A 26,012-nucleotide genomic window follows, 5' to 3' on the forward strand; every position below is an offset into this window, starting at 1 on the left:
ATCTGTTCTGTTTTTTTGAACGGCGGAGCGGAAACGCGCCTGGCGCCAAATTTCAAGTTTAGATGGTTGAACTGAAAGCAACGCCGGGGCTTTTGGAGGTTGTTTTCATCAAGCGTTGTTAGTGGATTTTACTCATATCATTTCGATAAAATGTACATAAAGTCGATTGTACTAGAGGGCTTCAAGTCCTACGCCGAAAGGACAGAGATTAACGGATTTGATCCGTTTTTTAACGCCATCACTGGACTGAACGGCAGCGGAAAGTCAAATATACTCGACTCCATCTGCTTTTTGCTGGGGATTTCGAACCTTTCCCAGGTGAGGGTTTAAACATGCTTATTTATTATCAGAACTTAGCAATGTGTATAAATCCGTTTTTAAGCTGTGACTGCGTTATTTTGATTGTTGTTTAGCTTAACGTTGTTTATTTTTGTTTGCAGAAAAACGAAATACAATCATTTTCATTGTTATATGTGACCCTGTAAGTTACCACAAAACTAGAGATACGTGCATTTTTTTGTATCTTAAACCTAAATAAACAATCTTTCCACTAATGTATAACGTTACTTTATTACGATAGGGCCACATTTAGTCGAGATGCATACAACTGGAAGTTATTTGAAAATCTGAAATCTAAAATAAATAAAAAATGCTAAGAAAAACGCCTTTGAAGTTTTCCATATTAGGTTTGCAAAGGGCATTATTAATCAGAAATTGAGTTTTTACCGTAGGAAAATTACCAAATGTCTTCACTAAACATGGTCTTTATTTAATATAACATTACCAGTAATTTTGGCATGCAAGAATAATCAATAATTTTCACCTATACAGTGTATTTTTGGCTACGGCCAAAATATAGCCTTCTTGTGATATAAGACTAATTTTGTGCTCCAGGGTCACATATGTTGTTAATTAATTGTATGATGACAACAAAAGGCAAACAAAATATTAGTGAATATTATATATTTATAACTTAAACTTAAACAAAAGATGTGATCAGTATAATAGAAATACATAGTACGACTTTTAAAGCTAAAGCTGCTTGTTTTGTAGGTTCGTGCCACAAATCTCCAAGATCTGGTTTACAAAAATGGCCTGGCTGGGATCACCAAGGCAACAGTGTCCATCACTTTTGACAACTCCAATAAGAAACAGAGTCCACTTGGGTTTGAGACGCATGATGAGATTACCATCACACGACAGGTAGATGACCTAAAATCAGTGCCATTTTCACTATAAGATAGCAGCTCACCTTTAAGAATGAGAATGTGAAGATGTTATTTGTGTTGTGCAGGTGGTCATAGGTGGTCGCAACAAGTACCTCATCAACGGCGTAAATGCGAACAACCTGCGTGTCCAGGATTTGTTTTGTTCAGTTGGCTTGAATGTCAACAACCCTCACTTTCTCATCATGCAGGTAATCATCATAAGAGAAGTTATATGGCCTCATAATATTCTACAATTATTATTGTTATAATTATTATTATCACATTTATGAAATAATGCTTTAAAAACTTTTTTACAATTTTTTTTCCCCTGCAAAATTCAGATTTTATTTGATATAAGTTTGTTTTATATAGGTGAAAATAATATAGTGAATTTTAAGTTCTCAATGTTTTTATAAATCTTTTTGGGCCTGTGGTCCCAGGAATAATATATATATGTGTTTAATTTATTTTTTTTTTTTAGATTCTGTTTTTGTGTGTTTAATATTTCTTTACACTGGTTTAATAGTTAATTATTAATCGTATGTAACTTAAAAAGCATTTTGAATTAAAATCTTGCAAGTGATTTACAACAGTTTATTAAGAGTTTAACAAAGCCTACATATTAAAAAAAAAAAAAAAAACAACACATAGATTAGGTTTAGCTATTTCTCAAATTGTGCAAAACTTATTGACAGGGAGGTTTAGAACATTCAATATGAAGTCTTTGTGTTTTCATATTCACAGAAACTAGTTCACATCATTGTTTGATTTGGTGTAAATTACCTCTTAATATTTTCATCCAAAATTTGCTAAATATTGCAATGCTGCATAATATAGCAAATTCCATTTGAATGGCTATTGAATCCTTAATATTGTACCCTTATTTTGGATTTGCATATCTCAAAACAGAGCAATTTCATTATTTTTACCTGTTTATTCCAGGGGAGAATCACCAAGGTTTTAAACATGAAGCCTCCTGAGGTAAGAGATCATTTAAATAAAAAGGAATAGTCAGTTTGATTAAACAAACAAAAAAAAAAAAACGATACCAAGATGTTAATTTCCTATTTTTTCCATTTTTAGATTTTGGCCATGATTGAGGAGGCAGCAGGTACAAGGATGTACGAATGTAAGAAGATCAGTGCTCAGAAAACTATTGAGAAGAAAGATGCCAAGCTCAAAGAAATTCAGACTGTACGTACATTTAAATATTAATGTTTAACAACAATTTAATCTTTTGAAAATGTAATCCTAATATGTCTCTGTGGGTGTGGGACAGATCCTAGATGAGGAGATCACCCCTGCTATGGAGAAACTGAAGGAGGTAGGCATTTAATTTTTTTTAATTTTTCTTTTAGGTGTAGTTCATTGTAAAATAATGGTATTAGCATGGTGTTAGCACATTTACTTTTTACTGTCAAACCCCCCTCAAAAAACGTATGAATGAATAACAGATTAATAATAAATAACATATCTATAATTTAAAGTATTTGTGTAGATTAGATTAAAACCATATATTATTTATTTATACCTTTGATATATTAATAATAAAGTAGCTAAATAATAAATAATGTAATCTAAAGGCTATACATTACTGTGTGCCTTTATGTGCTGCTTTGAAAAGCGTTTTCTAACAGCATCAGTTCCTTACTGCAGACAGAGTACACAGGACTCAATATATACTCATCCTTTTGCCTTGTCCTACACTCAAAAAAATGATTCACTGGATTTACACATTTTTTTTTAAGGTAGTTGGTTGCAAACCATTTATTTGGGCTGAATTTAAACAAATTAAATTTAGAAATGTTTAACTTAATTGGTTTGTTTAAAATCAGACCGTATATAAAAGTTTTGCAACCAGTTACCTTAAAAAATATAGTAAAGTGTATTGCTCTCATTTGCTTCTTCTCAGGAACGTGCATCCTATCTGGAGTACCAGAAGCTCATGCGAGAGATTGAACACCTGAGTCGGCTGTACGTGGCGTACCTGTTTGTGTGTGCCGAGGAAACCAAGCTGAAGTCTAATGAAGAACTGCAAGAGATGCAGAGCTCCATCGCAAAGCTGCAGGAGAACATGAAACAGAATGAGGCCAAAGTGAAGGAGCTCAGTGCAGAGATACAGGAGCTGGAGCGCAGGAGAGACAAGGTGAGTGGAGAACAAACATCCAGATCTAAAAACAAGGGCAGGAATTAATAGTGCATTCATTGGGAATATTCATTAAGGGGGCAATTCCTGTCTAACAAAGTCCATCAGAGTAGTGGGGGGCAGGCCCAAGGAGAACAAGGGCTCACTTATGGATTACTTATTATAAAAACTGAGCAGATTGCTCCGTTTTTGGCAAAATAAATAAAAAATGTTAATTATAATAATTCCTTACTTGTATATAGCACTTTTCTGGACACTTAAAGCATTTTACACATTGAGGGAATCTCCTCATCCACCACCAGTGTGCACCACTGATGATGCCACCTGGATGTTGTTTCAGTGATTCATTTAAATTGCTATCAGATTTTATTTGCTAAGCTAATTTCCGCCTCTTATAATCTACTAAGACTTTTAATTATTATTAATTATTCGATTTAAAAAAATGCAAATCTTTTTTTTCCAAAGTTCAAATGCAAATATTTTTTTTCTGTAAAATATTCTATTTACATATTGTGTAATGATATTTACATCACAATATATTTTACCATCACAAATATGCAAAGATAGTGCATGTAAGAGAAAAGGAGTACAGAGAAACAAAGAAAAGCACACTTTCATCAGATCACTAAGAATACAAATTGTCCTTGTGTTTATACATAGTTTTAAAGATAATTTATAAAAGGACACCACTTTTGTTATTGTTGTTGTTGTTTTCTTTCAAATTTCTAATGATAAGTTTTTCAAAACATGTCTTTCTTAAGAACAGATATGCTACCTACTATTAAAAAAATGGTTTAGTTAAATATTTTAATCCGCACCAGTGCATTAAACTCATTTATACTGTTACACAGAAAAATTCTGTGTAAAATACAGTTGAAGTCAGAATTATTATTATTTCTTTTTAAAATGTTTTCTAAATAATGTTTAACAGAGCAATGAAATTTAGATTTTTTTATATTGTTTTATTTCGGCTAGAATAAAAGCAGTTTTACTTTTTTTAGAAACCATTTTAAGGTCAAAATTAAGAGCCCCTTTGAGCTATATATTTTTTCGATATACAATCATTATACAATAACTTGCCTTATTACCCAAACCTGCCTAATTAACCTAGTTAAGCCTTTAAATGTCACTTTAAGCTGTATAGAAGTGCCTTGAAAAATATCTAGTCAAATATTATTTACTGTCATCATGGCAAAGATAAAATAAATCTGTTATTAGAAATGAGTTATCAAAACTATTGTGTTTAGTAATGTGTTGAAAAAATCTTCTCCTTTAAACAGAAATTGGGGGAAAATAGAGACGGGGAGGCTAATAATTTTGGGAGTACAATTCTGACTTCAACTGTAAATGTTGTGCTTTTCAACTTTCTCTTTAGAAACAGTATATCACAGTTTTCACTCAAAAATGGCATAACTGTTGTCAGCTTTGATAATATTAAGCCAATCAATTGAGCATTTTATAATGATTTCTGAAGATCACATGACATTGAACTCAACTCATGAATTCAGCTTTGCTATAACAAGAATAAACATCTTTTTAAAACCTGTATTTCACAGTGCTGCTTTTATGGTATTATTTTATTAGATACGCAACCTTAAAAGACTTACAAACTGCTAAATCAAAGTGTATTCACAATTCATCTTATAGTTCTGAATTGAAACAAGTGGTGAACAAATGTCAAATTCCTCCATCAGAGATGAGACCTTTTATCAATGTTTACATTTCAAACAAGTGGCAAGAAGACGGGATGCATTAGAAAATTATACATTACATAAAATTCAACCTGAAATCTCACAGATTGTTAAGACATTTTAAGACTAGATTTGATCAGGTGATTTTTACCAGACACAATACAAGAATAACCCATGTTTTTTGCTCCAATGTGAAATCCCTACTCTGTGTTTGTGCTGCACGACTCCCCTTACTATAAAACACATTTTTCTGGACTGTCCTGCTTTTACTGATTCCAGAAGACTTTTAAATGAATTGAACTCTCATAAGGACATTTTTAGCAAAGTGACAACAAAAAAGATTTTAATATTTTTATTATGTAATAACACTAAAAAACTTATTTAATTGATGTATTCCTTATTGATTTTTAATTGTATATTTATTGAAATGTTCCTCCCATGAAAATAGCCTTGGTCACTGACATGGCATTAAATAAAAAATGCAATACATTATAGTTCTGAATATAAGTGTATTCACAACTGTACCATTCAAACATGTAAACAGTATATGACTACACTTACTATTTTAATCGTGAGTTATCTGAAATGCAGTGATTAAAAAAATCTGATAATGTTTCCTTTAATCTAGCAATATGTATTGTATAATTAACTCAGATTATATAAAACGTTTATTAATTAGAAATAGTAATTGTTATCATGGTTATTTTTTTGCATGTATAATTTTTTCATCTTGAAATTTTGTGTTGTAAGTTATTGCGGCTGCATCTGTAGTGTAGCTTTAGTTGTGTCAACTGTCAAAATGTTCTATGCAGAGAGGAAAACTGTCTTTAATTTATTCAAAATGATTTGTGGTTCTGATTAAACTCATTCAAGGTCCAAATCTGGACCGCAGTCTGCGGTGGGGTGACCTCGAATTTAAATAGTTTGGGTTTCTTTTACTTGAACAGGTTTGGTAATCGAGTACTTGTTTTGTGGAGACTGGAGGTCTGTAATAGAGGATGGGATGGTGGGTAATGGACTGGCAAAAGTATTAAAATCATTGTACGGGAAAAGATTTGTGAATTTTTAATGATGCAAATTGATACCTGTTAGAAAAGTGTGCGGTTGATTGATTGAATATTTCTGTCTCCTGTTGTACTCCATTAGCTCGTCTCATTTCTGTGTCTGTCTCTCTTTCTCTCCAGGAGGTTGGGGGGGTATTGAGGACGCTGGAAGAGACCTTGTCTGAAGCACAGAGAGTGGACACCAAGGCCCAAAGTGCCCTGGATCTGAAGAAGCAAAACCTGAAAGATGAGACCAAGAAGAGGAAAGAGCTGGTCAAAAACATGGAGGAGGTATGAGATGATGCTGTCTTTTACTCAAATTGGGCTTTTGTATTTGCTTTTTGGTTTTCCACTCTTTGACTTAAAGGTAGTTCACCCAAAAATGGAAATTTACTCAAGTGGTTCCAAATATTTGAGTTTTATTTGTTCTGTTGAACCCAAAAGAGATATATTGAAGATGCATACAATTCTTGTTTGTCGTCTCACACATTGTGTCTGTTTGTGTCTGTAGATTTCAGTTGCAATATATATTTTTACTACTTCACTCTCTTAGACATAAATCTCCTTCATCTCCTAATAGCACTTACACCAAATGTTTTATTCATATCTGTATTCTGTGGGTTGTTCTATAGGTTTGTACATTTTATTCTACTTTATTTTTCTGGCAGTTTATGGTACTTGTTGAATTATGCAGTGAGTAAAAATAGATGCTCAAAGCACCCTCTTTAAAAGCCTTTGATTTGTAATATGTCAAAAGAAAATGAAACCAAATTTTTTACTTGATGTTGAACAAGAAATGTATGCAAATTAGAACTTATAATGAAATAATAACCTAATTATTACCAAATATTTACAATTTTTAATGTATTAAGTCAACTAGGGAACTCTTAATTTATATTTACCCTATTTATCTAATGTCTTGCCTTTTAAGTGTTGGATGTTTAAAATACTTTAATTGATATTTAAAAATGTAAAGAAATTTAAGCCCCTTATATAAAGTATTAAGTCTTAAATGCTATTTTGCAAAGTATTACATTTTATAATTTTTGTTTATGCAATGTATGGTTGTATGCTAAAGTTTGCCTGAATTAAATCAGCGAATATCAGGATGCTGTGTAGTTTATGAAATCAATAAAATCTTGTTAGATTTAACATTTTGCTGCTTTGTTTACTGCAGTAATCAAGCCAACAACATTATTTCTGTAGTTCTATATTCGCCAACCTGCTGAATTAGCTAGATTTAATAGATTTTTATTCAGTATATCAATAATGGTTTAGTTTTGGATTAATTTCTTACATAAATATTTAGTAAATATGCTGCAAGTTAAAATCTCACCAGTGTTTCCGATTGAAAAGTGGTATTAAGGTCTTAAAGTGTACAAAGAGTCTTAAAAAGGTCTTAAAAGGTATTGAATTTCACTCTTTGATTCCTGTATATACTATGAAATGGATTCAACATGGAAATTAAAATTTAATAAATATATTTTTAAAAACTATTTTAATAAATTGTTTAAAATTGGTGTATTGATTTTAAGGAAGTGTTAATTTAAACGTGTACTTTGTTTGCACTAGGATAAGAAGGTGATGTCCGCTAAGGAGGCCGAGGTTGCTAAAGCAGTAGAGCGTCTGAAGGCAGTGAAGGAAGAGGGCCAGAAGGACGCAGAAGCGCTGGAAGCAGCACAGCAGCATTTCAAGGCAGTGTCAGCTGGTCTCTCTGCCAATGAGGATGGAGCTGAAGCCACACTTAGTGGCCAGATGATGACCTGCAAGAATGACATCAGTAAAGCTGAGACAGAGGCCAAACAGGTGACCTTTAGAAACCGTCAACACTGGCTGCATTCCACTGCACTTTTAGTAACACACTTCCAAACTTCCCTTTTCTTGTTCCCTATGGGGATCCCTCACTGCCATTTTAAAGTGCGTTTCACTTCATCAAGTGAATGAGGGTAGATTACATGGACATACTCTTGAATTTATTTGTCCACCCCAGCACCTATATGTACCAGAATGCAATGCAGCTGCAACTGCTCAAGGATTTGGGGCGTTTCATTTAAACTCATTTAGATGTTCTGCCAGTAGTGGGCACTTCTGTCAAGTAATCAATGACATGTATTCGAGGAAACAAGACAGAGTGAATTTAGCGGGTAAAAAGGCATAAAAAAACTGGAGTAAAATGCAGCCAATGTTCACATTGATCAAATATTTTTGTCCACAGTATATACCTCAATAACTGTTCACTGAGCATACTATTACTATTGTAATATAAGTATTGTTTACTGTCTGTTACTAAAATCAATAATGTCTCTAGACTACCCTCAACTTTATGAATATTGTGAGTCTACTGTTTAAGCGTTTGGGCAATGATGAGGTTTTATTTATTTATTTTGTCAGAAGTTTTTTTTTTTTTTTTTTATGTTGCAATTTAAAATATTGTCTAAACTGTACATTTTATTTTAAGAGAGCATCCTTTTATTTTTGTTATGGCAGAGCTGAATTTTGCTAAATTCAAGAAAGCATCTTTTAATATTCAGATTTGATGCTCAAAAAATATTTATTTTGAGTGGTATTTACTAAAAGTAAACCCATTAGGACGAAGTTAAGTATTTTTATTTTTTTTTGCCAGACATTGTTTTACAATAAAAGTTAAAAAGACATAAAGTAAAAAAATCATATAACTTTTGTTTCTTTATTATATTAGCATTTTCGTAATTGTTTTGCCTTAAAAATTGCCTGAGATGCTCACATGGCTTTAAATAAAAAAATACAATATAATAAAACGTTTAGTGTTAAATGGTGTTTAAATGGTTACAACAATTTACCTCAATTTGATGAATAGAAAGCTCAAAAGAACAGGATCTATTTGAAACATTGCATTGATTTATTTTTTTGTAATAGTAATACATAGGGATAGGTGATTAATCGAAAAGTAATTGAAATCGACATTCAGAACCAATAACCAATCTTATTTTTCCAGGTCAAATTGTTTTTAATTACTTGCCTTACTGCATGTGGAGTCATATGACCCTGCTCTGTTTGTTATTATTGGGTTTCTTTTGCTACATTAATGGTTGACGAAGCTGCGCCAGAGATTCATTGTTGAGACGCCATACTTTCCATTACATTAAAATAATTTTTTTAATTAAAACATTTGTTAATAGAAGATGCAAGAAATACACTGTTTTAAATAATATTTACAGGATATGCAAGAGTTACTTTATTTAGAAGGTTTAATTTTCTACTTTTAATATGAAAACATTCAAAATATTTTATTTTGTTTCCAAAAATGCAAGTTATTTATTTTCACTTTTTTTATATAAGACAAAGATGACTGTTTTAGGCAATGTGTGCTATAATTTCAGTCATTCAGCATTGACGTTCAATAAATAATCATAGATAGTAAATAGTGTTTTTTCTTCAATTATTTTAAAATCAAGTAATGCACCCTTCATTCAGAAATCTCACTTGTAATATGTGAGCATATTTACTGTTAAAAACCTGTCAGTGATCTCTGAGATAATAATAATATAATTGTTCATTAATCGTAATCGAGTTAAAATGTTCAATTAATTGATATTTAATTTTTAGGCTAAATCACCCAGCCCTAGTAATGCGCAGTTACGTTTCTTTAATGTGTTTTCTGTCAGCATAACAGTGTCTTATGCTGTATGTGTTTTGCATTAAAGAATGATGTTAAACTTTTTAAATGTTCTGTCTCTTAGGCTCAGATGAAGCTGAAACATGCTCAGCAGGAGCTGAAGACTAAGCAGGCTCAGGTCAAGAAGATGGACAGTGGCTACAAAAAAGATCAGGACACATTTGAGGCTGTGAACAAATGCATAGAAAAGCTACAGGCTGAAATGAAGAAACTCAACTATGAAGGTACATATTGAATGTGATTATACTAGGCATAGGTCAGTATACGTTTCTGAAGATGTGATAACCTTGAATAGAAATATCACAGTATTGTAATTACTGCTCTTAAATATGTTCTCTTTAAATGTCTAGTATACATGTCAGGCTAAATAATTAAAATAAATCATTGACTTCTGCTCTCTTTATTAGTTTTAAAAAAATCTTCAACATCAAATACTGCAGAAATGGTATAACTGCGGTAAACCTTGAAACTGGTTATAGTCTTATGCCTAGATTATACATGAATTTATTTATGCAGTCTAAACCACTGACTCTGTGTTTTTTTTTTCTTCTTTTTTTTTCTTTTTTTCTCTCAGATGGACGAGAGGAGTGTCTGTTGGAGAAGAAAAGGCAGTTTTCACGGGAAGTCATTCAGCTCAGAGAAGCTTATGAGTCCCTCATGGGCCAATTCCCCAACCTGCGCTTTGAATACACGTGAGGACTTGCAAGATGTTTTCATCTAGACAGTGTGTCAATTATAGACTTCATTTAGCTTTAATGTGTGAAACTTAATCCAGTGGTACTGTTTGTTTTGATTCAGGGACCCTGAAAGGAACTGGGAGCGAAGTAAGGTGAAGGGTTTGGTGGCTAATCTTTTCACCGTGACTGATGTGTCAAACGCTACGGCTCTGGAAGTGGTGGCAGGCGGACGACTCTATAATGTTGTGGTCGACAATGAGGTGAGACGTACTTTTATGAAGCATTGAGGTGTAGCTGTTGATTAGATCTGTTTTTTAATATACATTGAACAACTGTTCAAATGTTTTGGGTTTAATCTTTTTAAAATTTTAATTCATTAATGAATTAAATTGACCAAAAGTGACAGAAAAGGCATTCATAATAATTTCAAAGACTTATCTTCTAATTTCAAAGAATTCTCACTATAATAGTTACGTTTGAAATGGAAAAATAATAAATTGTGTGAATTACAATCTGAAATTTTAAATAGAGTTTTAATACATTATAAGACTAGGCTTGATCAAGTGATTTTTACCAAAAAGAAAGTTCACCAAAGTTTAAGAGATATTTAGAAAACTGTCACCAATAATACATTTTTAGAATTTTTATCATGTATAAACGTTACAAATTGTATTTAATTTTTTTATTCATGTGTTTATTGTTTTTAATTGTATATTAATTAATGAAATGTTTTTGCCATGAAAATAGCCTTGTTGTTGACATGGTATTAAATAAAAAAATACATCTTCATCATCATTTATAGCGTACTTTTGAATAATACTCTAAATGCTGTCACGGTCTCCACAAATTTAAAGCAGTAGTTTCGTAAACATTTATAGAAACATTCCTTGAGCATCAAAATCAGTTTTGCCGCCACTACTTGTCTTAACTATATTCAAATAAAAGTTTAAAAGTCACAATATTACTGTTTCATTGTAGTTTTAATCGACTTTTTAAAGCATACTTTGTGGATTAAAAAAATCATCACACACTTTTAAACAGTAACTTATCTATATTAAGTATTTTAATTTTAAACATGTCTTAAATGTTTTCAAATTGAAGGTTACTGGAAAAAAGCTTCTGGAAAAAGGTGAACTGAGGCGAAGATACACCATCATCCCGCTGAACAAAATCTCAGCGCGTACACTCAATGATAACGTAGTGCGCACTGCTAAGAAATTGGTGAGGACTGGTGTTGATTTTAATAGATTTATTTGAAATATTCCCAGTGTCTTTCTAACCCATTAATGGAAACCTATTTGTTCTGTGTTTCAGGTTGGGCCAGATAATGTGCACACAGCTCTGTCTTTGGTAGGTTATGAATCAGAGTTGAGGAAGGCCATGGAGTATGTTTTTGGAACTACGCTGGTGTGTGACAGTTTGGACAATGCTAAAAAAGTTGCTTTTGACAAAGGTGTGAGCACCAAAACAGTTACGCTCGGAGGAGACGTATTCGATCCTCAGGGAACATTGACTGGAGGTTTGTATATGTGTGTCTGCAACTACATGAGATAAAGACCCTTGCAAAAGTCTTCACACCCTATGTAGTTTGTTCTGAGATATACACTTAACGTTTTTGAATATATTATCGATTAGATTACGATTTTTTTGTTAAAGTCTTTTCTTCTCACCAAGGCTGCATATTTTTATTTTTATTCATCAAAAATAATTTATCTCCATCATATTTTTTGAGGGAATGTGTACATTTTAATTAATAGAATGGTTAAAGTAACAATATGTGAAAATTAAACTGTTCTAATACATTTCTAAAGCACAATAGAATGCCATGTTCTCTAACTATAACATTTTTGTGTGTAGGTGCTCGTGCTCAGACAGCCTCTGTCCTTTCCAAACTGGCTGAGGTGAAAGACATTCAGGACAGTCTGAGGAATAAAGAGGCAGAACTTAGTGCAGTTGAGTCAGAGCTCAGCGGCCTCAAGGGAACAGCGGAGAAGTGAGTCTCTGACCAATAGATCACCTCTCAAACATCTACACTGATCAATCAGAAGAACATTAAAGTTTGTTTTGTTCAAAATTAGATATCGTCAGCTGAAGCAGCAGCTGGACCTGAAGACTGAAGAGGCTCGGATCCTGGAGACCAAGCTTCAGCAGAGCTCCTTCCACAAACAACAGGAGGAGTTGGAGAACCTGCGCAAGACCATCGGTAATCAAAAAAAAAAAAACTTTGTGCTGAAATGATGCTAGTTCTCTTCCTGAAACCAGAACCCTGTACAGTTTTATCAAATGTACTGTTTTGGTGCTCTCTTTGTTTAGAGGAGTGTGAGGACACTCTACAGAAGACTAAGGAGGTTCAAAAGAAGGCAGAGGAGAAATACAACGTTCTGGAGAACAAGATGAAAAATGCTGCCGCAGAAAGAGAGAAAGAACTGAAAGCGGCCCAGCAGAAACTCAATCAAGCCAAGAGCAAAGCAGACGCCTTCAGCAAGAGACTGAAAGAGAAGCAGCAGGTACTTTATTGACAATATTATAGCCGTGTTTTCATGGGAACATAATAGGGGTGTCAAAATTAATTGTTTCTTCGGTGCACTGTGATGCAGACGCGGATTCAGTTTCAGTTTAGTAATAATCATAACCGGTTATTATGTACTGACGTCATTTACCTCATATGCGCTCTGTTGCGAGGGAGGCGATTGGCAGTTTTTAAAATACTCCAGGCGCCAACTACTTAAAAATGCAGACACTGGTCGGCGTCGGTAGCCTAGTGGTACTGCGCGCTGACATATAGCACCAGTGTGCTCGTGGCGACCCGGGTTCGATTCCCGTCTCGAGGTCCTTTGCCGATTCTTTCCCTCTCTCTGCTCCCAGTGCTTTCCTGTCTGAATTCTCTACTATCCTATCAAAATAAAGGTGAAACCCCCTTAAAAAATAATTATAAAGAAAAAAAAAAAACGCAGACACTGCACAATTTCACTGCGTGTGTGTGATTTTTGGACAGTCTTTTACTGACACTTCCAACAGAAGCCCCTATTTCTCTTTGATTGAGGTTATGAAAGTGAACTCCATTTCTCTCTCCATTTCTTTCTCTCTCTCAATGTGGCCCATTTCACCTGCTAGCGTGACTTTTCCTCCCCTCTCTTTTCCTCTCGGCTGTATGCATTCCAGCAGCTGTACCTGTGCATTGTTGCGGGACCCGACCAGATTTCATGCAGCATGGGAACAAATTTCTAATAAAGTACGGGATCGGTCGGTAACTCTGGTGTATTTTTAACAGGAGTGGGCGGTCTCACAACATCGCTCCCAAGCGACGGTTGTGTGTGTGTGTGTGTGTGTGTGTGTGTGTGTGTGTGTGTGTGTGTGTGTGTGTGTGTGTGTGTGTGTGTGTGTGTGTGTGTGTGTGTGTGTGTGTGTGTGTGTGTGTGTGTGTGTGTGTGTGTGTGTGTGTGTGTGTGTGTGTGTGTGTGTGTGTGTGTGTGTGTGTGTGTGTGTGTGTGTGTGTGTGTTTGGTGCTGTCAGTTTGTGTATGTGTGTGAATGAGAGACAGTGTGGTGCTATGTGTCCGTGTGTTTATACAGGCAGCTTGTTATAGCCACCCCCCAAAATACAACACTGTGTATGGAAAGCATCGTCGATGCACCGAGATATCGAATTGAACCGAATCGATGTCATGATAATCGTAACCGAACTGAACCGTGAGACCAGTATATGTTTCACAGCTCTAGAACATAAGGTATTTTTTGATGTTGAAAGGGACTGAAGCTGTTTATTTAAGAGGCAATTTGTTTATTTAGGTTAAATAAGGGATGATTTAAACTTGTGGATTTTTTCTTTGTTCTGAAACAAACTTTTGCTGTAGTTTGTTCAAATGTTACTCATGTTTTCTCCCCTCAACCAAAGAGTCAAATGTTTTGCATGGGTTGAGAACACCTCCTTGATCCAAACCTTACATTAAATGAAACAAACAAACAAAAAACACAATGCACAAGATTCTGAAAAAGCCATAAGATTGAATTTTTTTTCAGTCCCTCTCAGTAATCAGAATATAATGAACATAGTCAGAATATAGTTTTCAGAATATAATCATATCCCAAATCTTCAGTCTTTTTAAGCTTGTGTTTGCAATTTGTTTTGCATTAGAACAAAAGTGTTTCTCATTCTGTGCATAAAAGGCATAATTTGTTTACACCTTGACAAGGATACAACATTGCAGATATGTAATGTAACCTTGAACAAAAGAAAAACAGGAAGAGGCTAGCAATTTATACACTATTTCTTAAGGAGGAAACTCGTTTCTAAAAATAACTATTTCAGAGCCTTTATAAATATGAAACAATAAAAGGAGTATGTGTCTTTAAAAAAACAACAACTCCCTATAGCAGATGACATTTGACATTTTTTGAGAGCATTTAGAACTTTAGCTACATGACATATTTCAACAAACAATCCATTCTTTAATCTTTATACCACAAAGTGAGGGCTGTAGGAGACCCCTAAATCTTATTCTAATTGTCCACTTTTATGGCCTGGTTTACACTTACTATTAAAGAGCCCATATTATACATGAAATAGGGTCATATCTTGGTTGTAAGGGTCTCCAACAACAGTCTAATATGCATGCAAGGTCAAAAAACACTTTCATGGTTTTATAATCTGCATTTATTTTTACCTAATTATCCCAGCGGCTCCTGTATGAATCGTCCAGTGATTCATTTGTTCCCAAACCCCTCCTTAGCGCGAAGCTAATCTGCGCTGATTGGACCAATGACAGTCTGTCGCGATTGGTCGACTGCCTTCAGTCAGAGTGAAATGCCAAACAGCTAATCAGCAATATAAAAGTAATCACAGTTCATACACGCTCGATGGTGTAGGCGTGGAGTTTAGCTGCCAGTGGGTCAATGTAAATACAGACTATGGACTTGAAAATACAGACGACTGACTATTTTATTGAGCAAAAACTCCAAAAGCAGTTGAGGAGATCTCCTAGCTTCTCACTCTGCTCTTTTCACAGACACACACACACACACACATATTGCACAAACACACACACGCACTTAACCCTGCTCCGGACGACAACGCGCGCGCACACACACACACACACACACACACACACACCTCCGGACTACAGCGCGCGCACACACAGACACACACACTACTCCTCGTCCACGGAGCTCCGTTAACGCAGCACGCGTCGCGTTTTTAACGTGACTTTGCACGCGATAAGAGAATATAGCCAGTTAACCTGATACAGTACACGCGGTTACAAGTAACAAATCACAACTAAATACATTTGCAAGCTAGTCAACAAGGCAACAACTTTAACCGCACGTACTTACACTTGAGAAAGGTTGGAAGAAACCCATCCTGACGTCCATCATTAAGTTACTCTTTACTGATCCTTCCTTTAACAAACGCTGATGAAGTATTCTTTGTAGCATGTAGTTTCCAGAAGTTTCCAGTAGTTTCCAACTGCTTGGCTATAATGCTGAGGTTTCATGTTTGGGTAGAGACTCAATATATCCATCTGCAGTGTGACTTCAATCGACCGGCATGTTTGTGTGTGTGTGTGTGTTTGTGGGTGTGTGTTTGTGTGTGTGTCTGGGTTTCTGCGTCAGAGGGCGGGGCCTCAGGTTTGAAATCTGCATGTGAATAACTTGGTTTCGTTCGTACGTCATGGCGAAACACCTAATGAATCGGTATCAAGGCGACTCGTTTGAAGCACTATGAGTCGACTCTTTTTTTAGATAAATCAACCGTTTTAAACACTGTACACTAACAGATTTAAGCCTTAGCTGGATACTTCACTTCACTTAGAGCTGTGTTACACAATACATGGAGGGGAATTTTCAAAAACCCATAATATGGGCTCTTTAAATGTTTTGGTCATTTGATCACTAGTACATGAGTGAGACACATTCTTCTTGTTAAATCTGATGTTTTAATATGCCTCTCATCAACTTTTAACCACTTTCATGATTTCTTTAGAGACTATGGGCAGTGGATGTGCTGGCTTTTTCTTTCAATCTAATGTTGAAACATAAGCTTTCAACTTTGAGTGCAACTGCATTTTTTTTCATATAACAAACGTAAATAATCTCTTGAGTTATCTTGCACCAGTGTTCTGATATTCATACAACAGAAGAACTATCATTTAAAAAGAACTATACATTCGTTTTACCATTCTTGTTAAGGTAAAATACTATTGACATTTATAAAAAAAAAAAAAAAAAGTTTCTTCATACCAAATGAGAAAATGTCCAGTGTTCTTCACAAGCTTGTATTCTACAACATCTGTATTTAACTTGCCAATTAAATAAATGCACACCATAATGGACTGCAAAATCATGAAATTCTGTGGCTATAAAAGACTTTTGTTTTTGAGATCATATTCCTTCTATTGTTTCTCTAGGAAGCAGATGCAGTAGCTCTGGAGCTGGAGGAGCTGAAGAGAGAGCAAGCTGGATATGAGCAGCAGATTCAGGCTGTAGATGAAGCTCTCAAAGCCGTACAGGAGCAGATCGATAACATGACCACAGAGGTTTCAGCCAATAAGGTACAGAAATAGCGAATATCTTTAGCCCATTTCTTAGCTTAAAGGTGACATGCTTTACTTCTGCGCCATGATTCTTGACTTTTATACTATGTGTGTCTGTATGTGTTTAGGAAGCAGTGCGTGTTGCGCAGGAGAAACTGTCCCAGCAAAAGGAGGTGATTATGGGACAGGAGAGAGAGATTAAAGGAAAGAGCGGAGAAGCGAACCGCCTCCGAGAGCAAAACAACGATGCTCAACTCAAAATCAAAGAGCTGGAACACAACATCAGCAAACATAAGAAAGACAGCGCTGATGCCACAGCAAAGGTCAGAGCACATCAATGAGACATTAGAGAATGGGTGTTTATCCTAATGTGAAGTGGATGTTTTCAAAGTTCAAAAGATTAAAAAACAAAATTGGGTGAATTAGGTGTTTTTATCAAGTTGTTAGAGCAGCTGATTGTAGCATTGGTAACCCAGTAAACAACCAGTAAACTAGATAAACATAAAGTAATTATTGCTATGTCATTATTTCTTCAGCAAATACGTTTCCATCTCCAATTATTCACATTAACGTTATTTGTCCAGAAGCAGGTCACCTGAACATAAAAGGATTGTGTATTTGAAATTCAGCATTTCTTTCCCTTGTTTCTCTTCCGATAATTCAAAATGTGCATTAATTACAGAGAGATGGAAACCTTGTTAGTGTGATATTGGAGTGTGTCTAATGTTTGCCTGTGTTCAGGTGGCCCGAATGTTGGCAGAGAATGACTGGATTTCTTCTGAGAAGCATCTCTTTGGTCAACCCAACACTGCCTACGACTTCAAGACCAACAATCCCAAAGAGGCTGGACAGAGACTGAAGAGGCTTGAGGAGACTAAAGACAAGCTGGAGAGAAACGTCAACCGCAGGGCCATGAACATGCTCAGCGAGGCTGAGGAGAGGGTATGAACTTTGATCTCACGTACAAAAATAACAAGGGTTTTAGATTCAGTTTAAAGTAACGACACTATTTTATTTTTTATTTTTTTTTAGTTTTGTCCTAAAATGCAACATTTTCTCAACATATGTGCATATTGTTGTGCAGTTCTATAGGAGAACAGACAGTTTTAACCTGAAATGACCAGTCTGTCAGATGAAAAGGAGCCGGAGTCAGAGATTCACCTAAATAAAGTTAACTGATAATAGCAGAAGCCAGCTTCAACACTCGCAAAGAGTTTGTAGGCTGCTCTGCATACAATCTCAGAACAACAACAATTGTACTCACATAACGTCATTAACTGCACCACAAATATAGATGTTTTAACCTGATCGGTTAAAACACAGATAGATAGAAATTTTCCATGTATGTGTGTACTATTCTATTATATCTCAAGCATACAAATTTGAGACAGCCACTTAGAGCTGAACTCAAACCTGTGATAATGATCCACAAACAAGTAGAAATAACACACACACCAAGTACAATCTGTTTTATACTCAAGGCTGTTTCTTGTACTCTCAGCAGTCTTCATCAAAACTGGTACAATCTACATACAAACTGGCAGTTTGCTAATAAGTATGTCTTTAATGCAAAGGAATTTACTTAAAAATAATTAACATAAAAAATGGCCAAAAACTCAGAAAAACGGTTGTTTCCAATCCTTCAAGTGTCCAGTTCCACTTAAGAGGTCTCTTTGACCTTGCTGGTAGATCCTGAAGAAACAAATCATTTGCTGTCCAGAAAAAGCAATGGCACGCATACCATTTCAGTTTTACTCTGAAGAGCAATGATACTAAGGTCATAATAAAATCTATGCCCCTAAACATTCAACTTTTAATAATAATCATAAAGACATAAAAAAGGATATGTGTTACTCCATCCTGGGGTGAACATCCATCAGAAAATCTTCTATCAGTATCTAAAATGTTTATGATATTAGTGGCTGTTTATTAGTCTTGCCTTTTGCCATTAGACTGGTCTTGATTGACTCTTTCATGTCATACTGTAAACCTAGATACAAGTTATTCTATAGTTGGCCCAACTTCCTGTTCATTTTTATTTATTTATTTATTTTTTTTTTTTTTGAGAAAACTATGGCTGTAACGATACATGTATTCATATTGAATCATTCGGTATGAGGGTTTTAATTTGGTGTGCACTGCAGTACAAAGCGAATGATTTGCCACAGTTATTTGGCAAATACATATTTGAAAAATAAAGAGCCTGAATTCTGTGAAATATAATCGTATTATCAACAAATCAGCTCAAAAAACAATCTGTAACAGCCAACGTGTGGTCCGACTCTGCCACCCGCAAAGAAACACGTCAGACATACACTGGATAAGCTTGTTGCAATATAACTAGTAACATTCATTTTATAACCAGAACACAAACATGCTTATTATTTTTATTTACAAATTAAATATTTCAACATTTAAATTTCTTTAAATGACACTTTAATATAATGATCCATTAGGTCATGTACTTAGTTATTGTATTTGCTTACATGAACAAACAATTAATAATACCTTTATTATAGTATTTGTTCAACTTTATTTAACTTAACATTAACGTTAACAATGTTAGTTCATGGTAACTCACTGTGCATTAGCTAATGTTAACAAGCACAACTTTGGATTTTAATAATGCATAAGCTAATGTTGAACTATAATTAATACATGCTTTACAAGATTATTCATACTTGGTTAAAGTTAGAAATTGGGCCATTATTCTAAAGCAGGGGTCACCAATCCTGGTCCTGGAGGGCTGGTGTCCCTGCAGTGTTTAGCTTCAACTTGCCTCAACCCTCCTGTCTGGGTGTTTGAAGTATACCTAGTAAGACCATGATTAGCTGGTTCAGGTGTGTTTGATTAGGGTTGGAGCTAAAATCTGGAGGACACCGGCCCTCCAGGAACAATTTTGATGACCACTGTTCTAAAGTTTTAACTTTTCATCTTTTTGCTATATCAAAAAGGTCATATTGAACCAAATCGTGAATTTTGTGAACTGTTACACACCTAGAGAAAACCTACTCTTTTAGTTCTAGATTCTAGAAGTCTTGGATCATTTTAAGACCACTCCGGTAAAAAGTCCACAAGCCAGGATTTGTATCCGAGACAATTAAAGTGTACAGTGGGCTACATGTCAGCTCAGTGCCCATAGGACTTTCAGCACAGATCTCGCAGCTTTATCAGGGTTCAACAATAAGGACTGCCCAATGTCCAGGGGCCAGTATGAGAGATGCTCGGGACAGTAGACAGAATCGTTACTGGCCCAATCGGGTCACTAAATTTCAATTTGCCTGCTACTATTTGTCAATTGCATGCAAATACAGTCTTAAAGAAACTATTTGTTCTTTTAAGTCTTTGAATGCTGCCTTCTCTGTGAAGTCGTAAACACCATATTGCTTTTCGTTTTCTTATATCTGATTGGATGTTTTAAGCACTTTTTTTTTCCCATAACCTGGTAAAAACCAGTACAGCTAAGAGACTGCAACCTGACTTCACCTCAAAATATGAGGCTAATAGAAAATGTCTGTTGACATGGGTACAAGACGATGTGTAGTAAAAACGAAGTGATATTTTACTTAGTTTGCCGTCACTTTTTTTAGTCAGTCACTTTTTGTTTTGCAATAAAATACATGCACATTTTCCATACTGCTATATTTTACTGCTAAATATTTTAACATTTCTAAAATATTTAAATTCTAGATTCACAGAAATTTATTTTTGACACATTATTTAAAATATGTGACTAAGAAATAGCAATTCACTTTTTTTTTTGGTGGGGCCAGTGAAAACTTTGGCAGGGCAATTAAAAATCTGAACCACTGGTCCAGTCAGGCCAGTGGAAATAATCCTTAACGTTGAACCCTGTTTATGCTAACAATGTCTGTCTTCTTTCAGTACAATGATCTGAAGAAGAAAAAGAGAATCGTTGAGAATGATAAAGCCAAAATCTTGGAAACGATCGAGGAGTTGGACCAGAAGAAGAATGAGGCCCTCAATGTGGCCTGGCAGAAGGTAAAATATAGATTTTTACATGTCATTAGCCCCTTTCACACAGTGATACCGGTAAATATCCGGAAAATTTACGGAACGACTTTACCGGTATATTCAAAAAAGCGCTGTTCACACAGGCGAGGACGTTACGGAAATTTTCCGGAAAAGAGCATTCACATATCCATTCCAAAATACCGGTAAATTCTGACATCATTCACCACAAGTGAGCTTTAAACGGCTGCGCTTGTATTTGTAAACATTTGACTAAATTACAAACTCTGTGGATGATCAATATTGTGAACAACTTTCACAGGATCACTTTCGCATGTCGAGATGTTCATATTATCTGCGTGTGCAGGCGCTCATATGCGCACGCAAAGCTTGAAGGTAAACAAACAACGGCTTATCATAAGCATCTCATCGATGATTATTTACACAGTTGGCATTAAGAAGAACATACAAACGTAATCTGACTAACTTCTAGCAGCTAAATGTGTCTGGAAAAATATTCAAAGGCTTTTATCCTCACAAACCGCGCGGACGTAAATGCGTCTGACTGTTGTGATTGGCTAAAGCAGACGTCTCACGTCAGCAAGTTCTAGACGTGCACGCGCTTATTACGGGAATCTTCCTTCTGCGTTCACACAGCGCAGCATTCCGGCAAATTGCCGGTAATGTTACAACTTCTCTTTCCGGAAAATAGCCAGAACGAATTTACCGGTATTTTCAAAAAGGACCTGTTCACACATACAACCGTTCCGGAAAGGTCTGTATGTGTGAAAGGGGCTATTAATTACAGTCACTACTAGAAGGAACAAGCTAAAGCAATCGAGTTGCAGGTTCAGTAGAGTCTGTGTGTTTACAGGTGAATAAGGATTTCGGCTCCATATTTTCCACATTGCTGCCCGGGGCAAACGCCCGTTTGGCTCCACCTGAGGGATGTGGTGTCCTGGACGGGTTGGAGTTTAAAGTGGCTCTTGGGAACACCTGGAAAGAGAACCTGACAGAGCTCAGCGGGGGTCAGAGGTCAGCCTTTTGCCAACTGTTTTTCTAAAAGTGGCACACCGCTCCTAAAATCAATAGCCATTTGGGTTACGGCTCTCCAGGACAACATTTCTGGGCCACAGATCCATTAGAGCATGAGATGGTGGACGGATGATTTCTTGTGCATATGCTGCTCATTGATCATCTGATGCATTTGTGTGTGTTTCAGGTCTCTGGTGGCGCTCTCTCTGATTTTAGCTATGTTGCTCTTTAAACCTGCTCCCATTTATATCCTGGATGAAGTGGATGCTGCTCTCGATCTCTCACACACACAAAACATCGGACAGATGCTGAGGACACACTTCACACACTCACAGGTAAAGCACTGTTTTGTTTAGTTTTTTATGTAAAGCAAAAAACAACTGCATAGGTTGCTGAATGTTTTCAGGCATTACAGAGTTTAAAGCAAAATCAAGCACAAAAGTGACGGGAGCTTTTTTATTTATTTTGAACAACTGCAGAGTTGAAGACTCACTTGAAGAGTAGGAAGTGTGAATTGAATCCCTTGCTAAGTAGCTAGTTGTTCACAAGTCATGTGGCACAAGCTGTACACACTCTGTGACGGTAGCTAGGTTTCCATCTAAAGATGTGAACCAGACTTGTGTGCAGAATATCACATAAGCAATTTGCAAATAAAACACAGTTTCTATTCAATGAGTCAAAGAAAACAAAATAATCCCTTCCTCATAAACTGCTGCCAAATATCAAAACAAAAAAGGAATTTGTGGTAGGAGATACAACTGAGCCTCCTCCTTATATAAGAACGTTCATTAATTTTCCTTTGGCATAGTTTCTTTATTCATTAGGGGTCACTACAGCAAAATGAACCGGCAACTCATCCAGCATATGTTTTACGCTGCGGATGCCTTTCCAGTTGCAACCATTACTGGGAAACACCATACACACTCGCATGCACACTCATAAACTACGGCCAATTTAGTTCATTAAATTTACCTGTACAGCATGTCTTTGGACTGTGGAGGGAAACTGGAGGAAACCTGCGCAAACACGGGGAGAACATTCCAACTCCACATAGAACTGCCAAATGACCCAGTCAGGACTCAAACCAGCGACCTTCTTGCTGTGAGGCAACAGTGCTAACCACTGAGCCACTGTGTGTTGCCCCTATATAAGAACATAATTTTATAATTATTAAAAAAGTTAGCATAAAAACAGAAGGATGCAAACATAGCTACTCATACCGTCAACTGGTTCAGTTTGACTTTAACATTTTAAGGGTAACACTTTACAATAAGGTTCATTAGTTAATGCATTTACTAACATGAACTAATCATGAACAACACTTGTTTAGCATTTATTAATCATAATTGAACATTTACTAATGCAATATTAACATTCAGGTCCATGCTTGTTAACATTAGTTAATGCACCATGAGTTAATATGAACTAGCAATGAACTACTGTATTTTCATTAACTAACGTTTAATAACATGAATAAATATTGTAGTAAATGTATTGCTCATTGTTTGTTCATGTTAGTAAATGCATTACTTAACAATAACTAATGAACCTTATTGTAAAGTGTGATTATTTTAAGCTGGTCTGGTCACAGTGCCAGAAAATTGTATTTTTACAGTTGATGCATCAATTTTTTGATAACTCAGATGTCTGAGAATACACATGAGGAAAAAAAACAGCTCAGTTCTACACATTGGCTGCAAATTGGGCAAAAGTAGCAGTTTGCTGCACAGTTGTTTATTTGATCACAAATCTAAATCAGTTTTATTTTCACAAGAGTACTGCATAAAATGCATTCAAATATAATTTATTGCACCAAATATCCTAGAAATGACATTTAAGCATTTAGTTTTATGATGAAACTCAATGCTGATTAAATTATTGACTTAACCAATACTTATACAATATGAACAAATACAAATATCTATTTGAAAAAAAAAAATCATATTTTACTTTGAATGTGTGTGGTTTTTCTTAATGCTGATGTTTTTCATACATTTATCGAATATGATTCGGCGGCCACTTTATTAGGTTCACCTTACTAGTGTCTGGGTGGACCCCCTTTTGCCATCAGAACTGCACTAATGCTTCGGAGCATAGATTCAACGAGGTACTGGAAAATTCCTCAGAGATTTTGTTTCATATTGATATGATAGCATCATGCAGTTGCTGCAGATTTGTCGGCTGCACATCCATGATGTAAATCTCTCATTCCACCACGTCCCAAAGGTGCTCTATAGGATTGAGACCTGGTGACTGTGAAGGCCAGTAATTGAGTTTCCTGTTCTTAGCTGAGAGGAGTGGCACCCGGTGTGGTCTTCTGCTAGTGTAGTCCTTCTGCCTCAAGGTTTGACATGTTGTGCGTTCAGAGATGCTCTTCTGCATACTTTGGTTGTAATGAACGGTTATTTGAGTTACTGTTGCCTTTTTATCAGCTCGAACCAGTCTGGCCATTCTCCTCTGAACTCTGGCTTCAACAAGGCATTTGCGCCCACAGAACTGCCGCTCACTGGATATTTTCTTTTTTTTTTTTTTTTTTACCGTTCTCTGTAAACCCTAAAAACGCTTGTGTGTTAAAGTCCCAGTAGATCAGCAGTTTTTGAAATACTCAGACCAGCCTGTCTGGCACCAACAACCACGCTATGTTCAAAGTCACGTAAATCACCTTTCTTCCCCATTCTGATGCTCAGTTTAAACTGCAGCAGATCATCTTGACCATGGCTGCGTCCGATACCACATACTTCCATACTATTTAGTACGCCAAAATCAGTATGCGAGCCGCGTAGTATGTCCGAATTCATAGAATTCGAAAATCAGTATGCGAGAAGTACCGGGATGACTTACTACTTCCGGCGAGATTCCGGAGTGCGCATCCCATGCATGCTGCGCTATCCCATGATGCCCAGCGAGCGAATTCATGAATGGACGTAAAGCGACGCAACTGATGCAGGTAGGTCACGTGACCATGACAAAATGGCGGATGTAGTACGTCTGTATTCCTTTCATACTTTTCACATTCATACTGTATAGAACGTACTTTTCTAACGGCTGAGTAGTACGTTTAAATTCAAATGCAGTACCTACTGAGTAGTAGGCGGTTTCGGACGCAGCCCATGTCTACATGCCTAAATGCATTGAGTTGCTGCCATGTGATTGGCTGATTAGAAGGTTGCGTTAACGAGCAGTTGGACTGGAGGAACTAATACAGTGACTAATGAGTGTAGGTTGTTGAGGTAAACACTTAAGTTTTTCTCTTTGTTTATCTGTTTCATATGTATTTTATGCATATTTTTGCAGCAAATTTTCCACATAAAAAAAGCAGCCGCAAAATCATTTTAGGATGCAAAATTTGCCATTGATTTATTTATTTTTTTATTCACAACCTTTAGATACATGTCTTTCAAATACTGATTCATCAATTACAAAATATGTGATTGCATTTTTTTGCATGTATTTCTGTCTCTTGTTACAAGTCTGATTTCCCTCTTTTTCCTTTAGTTCGTGGTGGTGTCTCTGAAAGATGGAATGTTCACCAATGCAAACGTGCTCTTCAAGACCAAATTTGTGGACGGTGTCTCCACAGTCACTCGCACTTCTCAAACACACGAGGGGAAGGTTTTGGCTCAGCGCACACAGGAGAAAGCCAAGGACAAACGGCAGCGGCAGATACTGGCCAGCTAAATACTTTTCTCTATTGCACTGTTTAAATCAGATTTATCAAGCTTTTAATACTTTCAATTGAGAAAATAAAATGGTGTATTTAAAAGTGTTTGTATTAAAAGCATTTGGACACATTCAGTGCATCTAATGCATGTGAAATAGCTCTGTAAATCATCTTATTTCATTTTTCTCAACACTTTTGTATTCACACAACTCTTCCTGTTTTAACTGTCATTATGGAGTGTAGTTTCTATATTACTTTTAAATCTTGCTGTTTTGTACTGAGTCTCTGTTTTCTCTCTTTATTTCAGTATATTTGTTTGTTCAATGACTTTCAGTCTTTTTAAACTTTGCAAGCTAGTTTTCTATAAATAAAGCTTTCAGAATTTAACCCCAAAA

General features: G+C 35.7%; 1 protein-coding gene across 3 annotated transcripts; it reads left to right on the top strand.

Moving 5' to 3' along the window:
* The first annotated feature begins 41 nt into the window (after positions 1 to 41).
* On the top strand, positions 42 to 26,012 carry smc2 (structural maintenance of chromosomes 2). Of its 3 annotated transcripts, none has more exons than XR_015475521.1 (24): positions 42 to 318; positions 1,054 to 1,203; positions 1,295 to 1,417; positions 2,151 to 2,189; positions 2,292 to 2,402; positions 2,488 to 2,532; positions 3,121 to 3,354; positions 6,230 to 6,379; positions 7,661 to 7,894; positions 9,808 to 9,967; positions 10,318 to 10,435; positions 10,542 to 10,680; positions 11,522 to 11,641; positions 11,735 to 11,939; positions 12,278 to 12,413; positions 12,499 to 12,623; positions 12,734 to 12,927; positions 16,824 to 16,967; positions 17,078 to 17,272; positions 17,691 to 17,891; positions 20,835 to 20,993; positions 21,730 to 21,956; positions 22,144 to 22,291; positions 25,452 to 26,012. XR_015475521.1 is itself a non-coding variant. In NM_199542.3 (24 exon segments), coding segments are annotated over 24 exon segments (3,600 nt in total). In that variant the 5' UTR covers positions 56 to 150; the 3' UTR covers positions 25,635 to 26,007.

Source organism: Danio rerio, chromosome 1 (genome assembly GCF_052040795.2).
Source record: "Danio rerio strain M-AB ecotype USA chromosome 1, GRCz13ab, whole genome shotgun sequence".
NCBI lineage: Eukaryota > Metazoa > Chordata > Actinopteri > Cypriniformes > Danionidae > Danio > Danio rerio.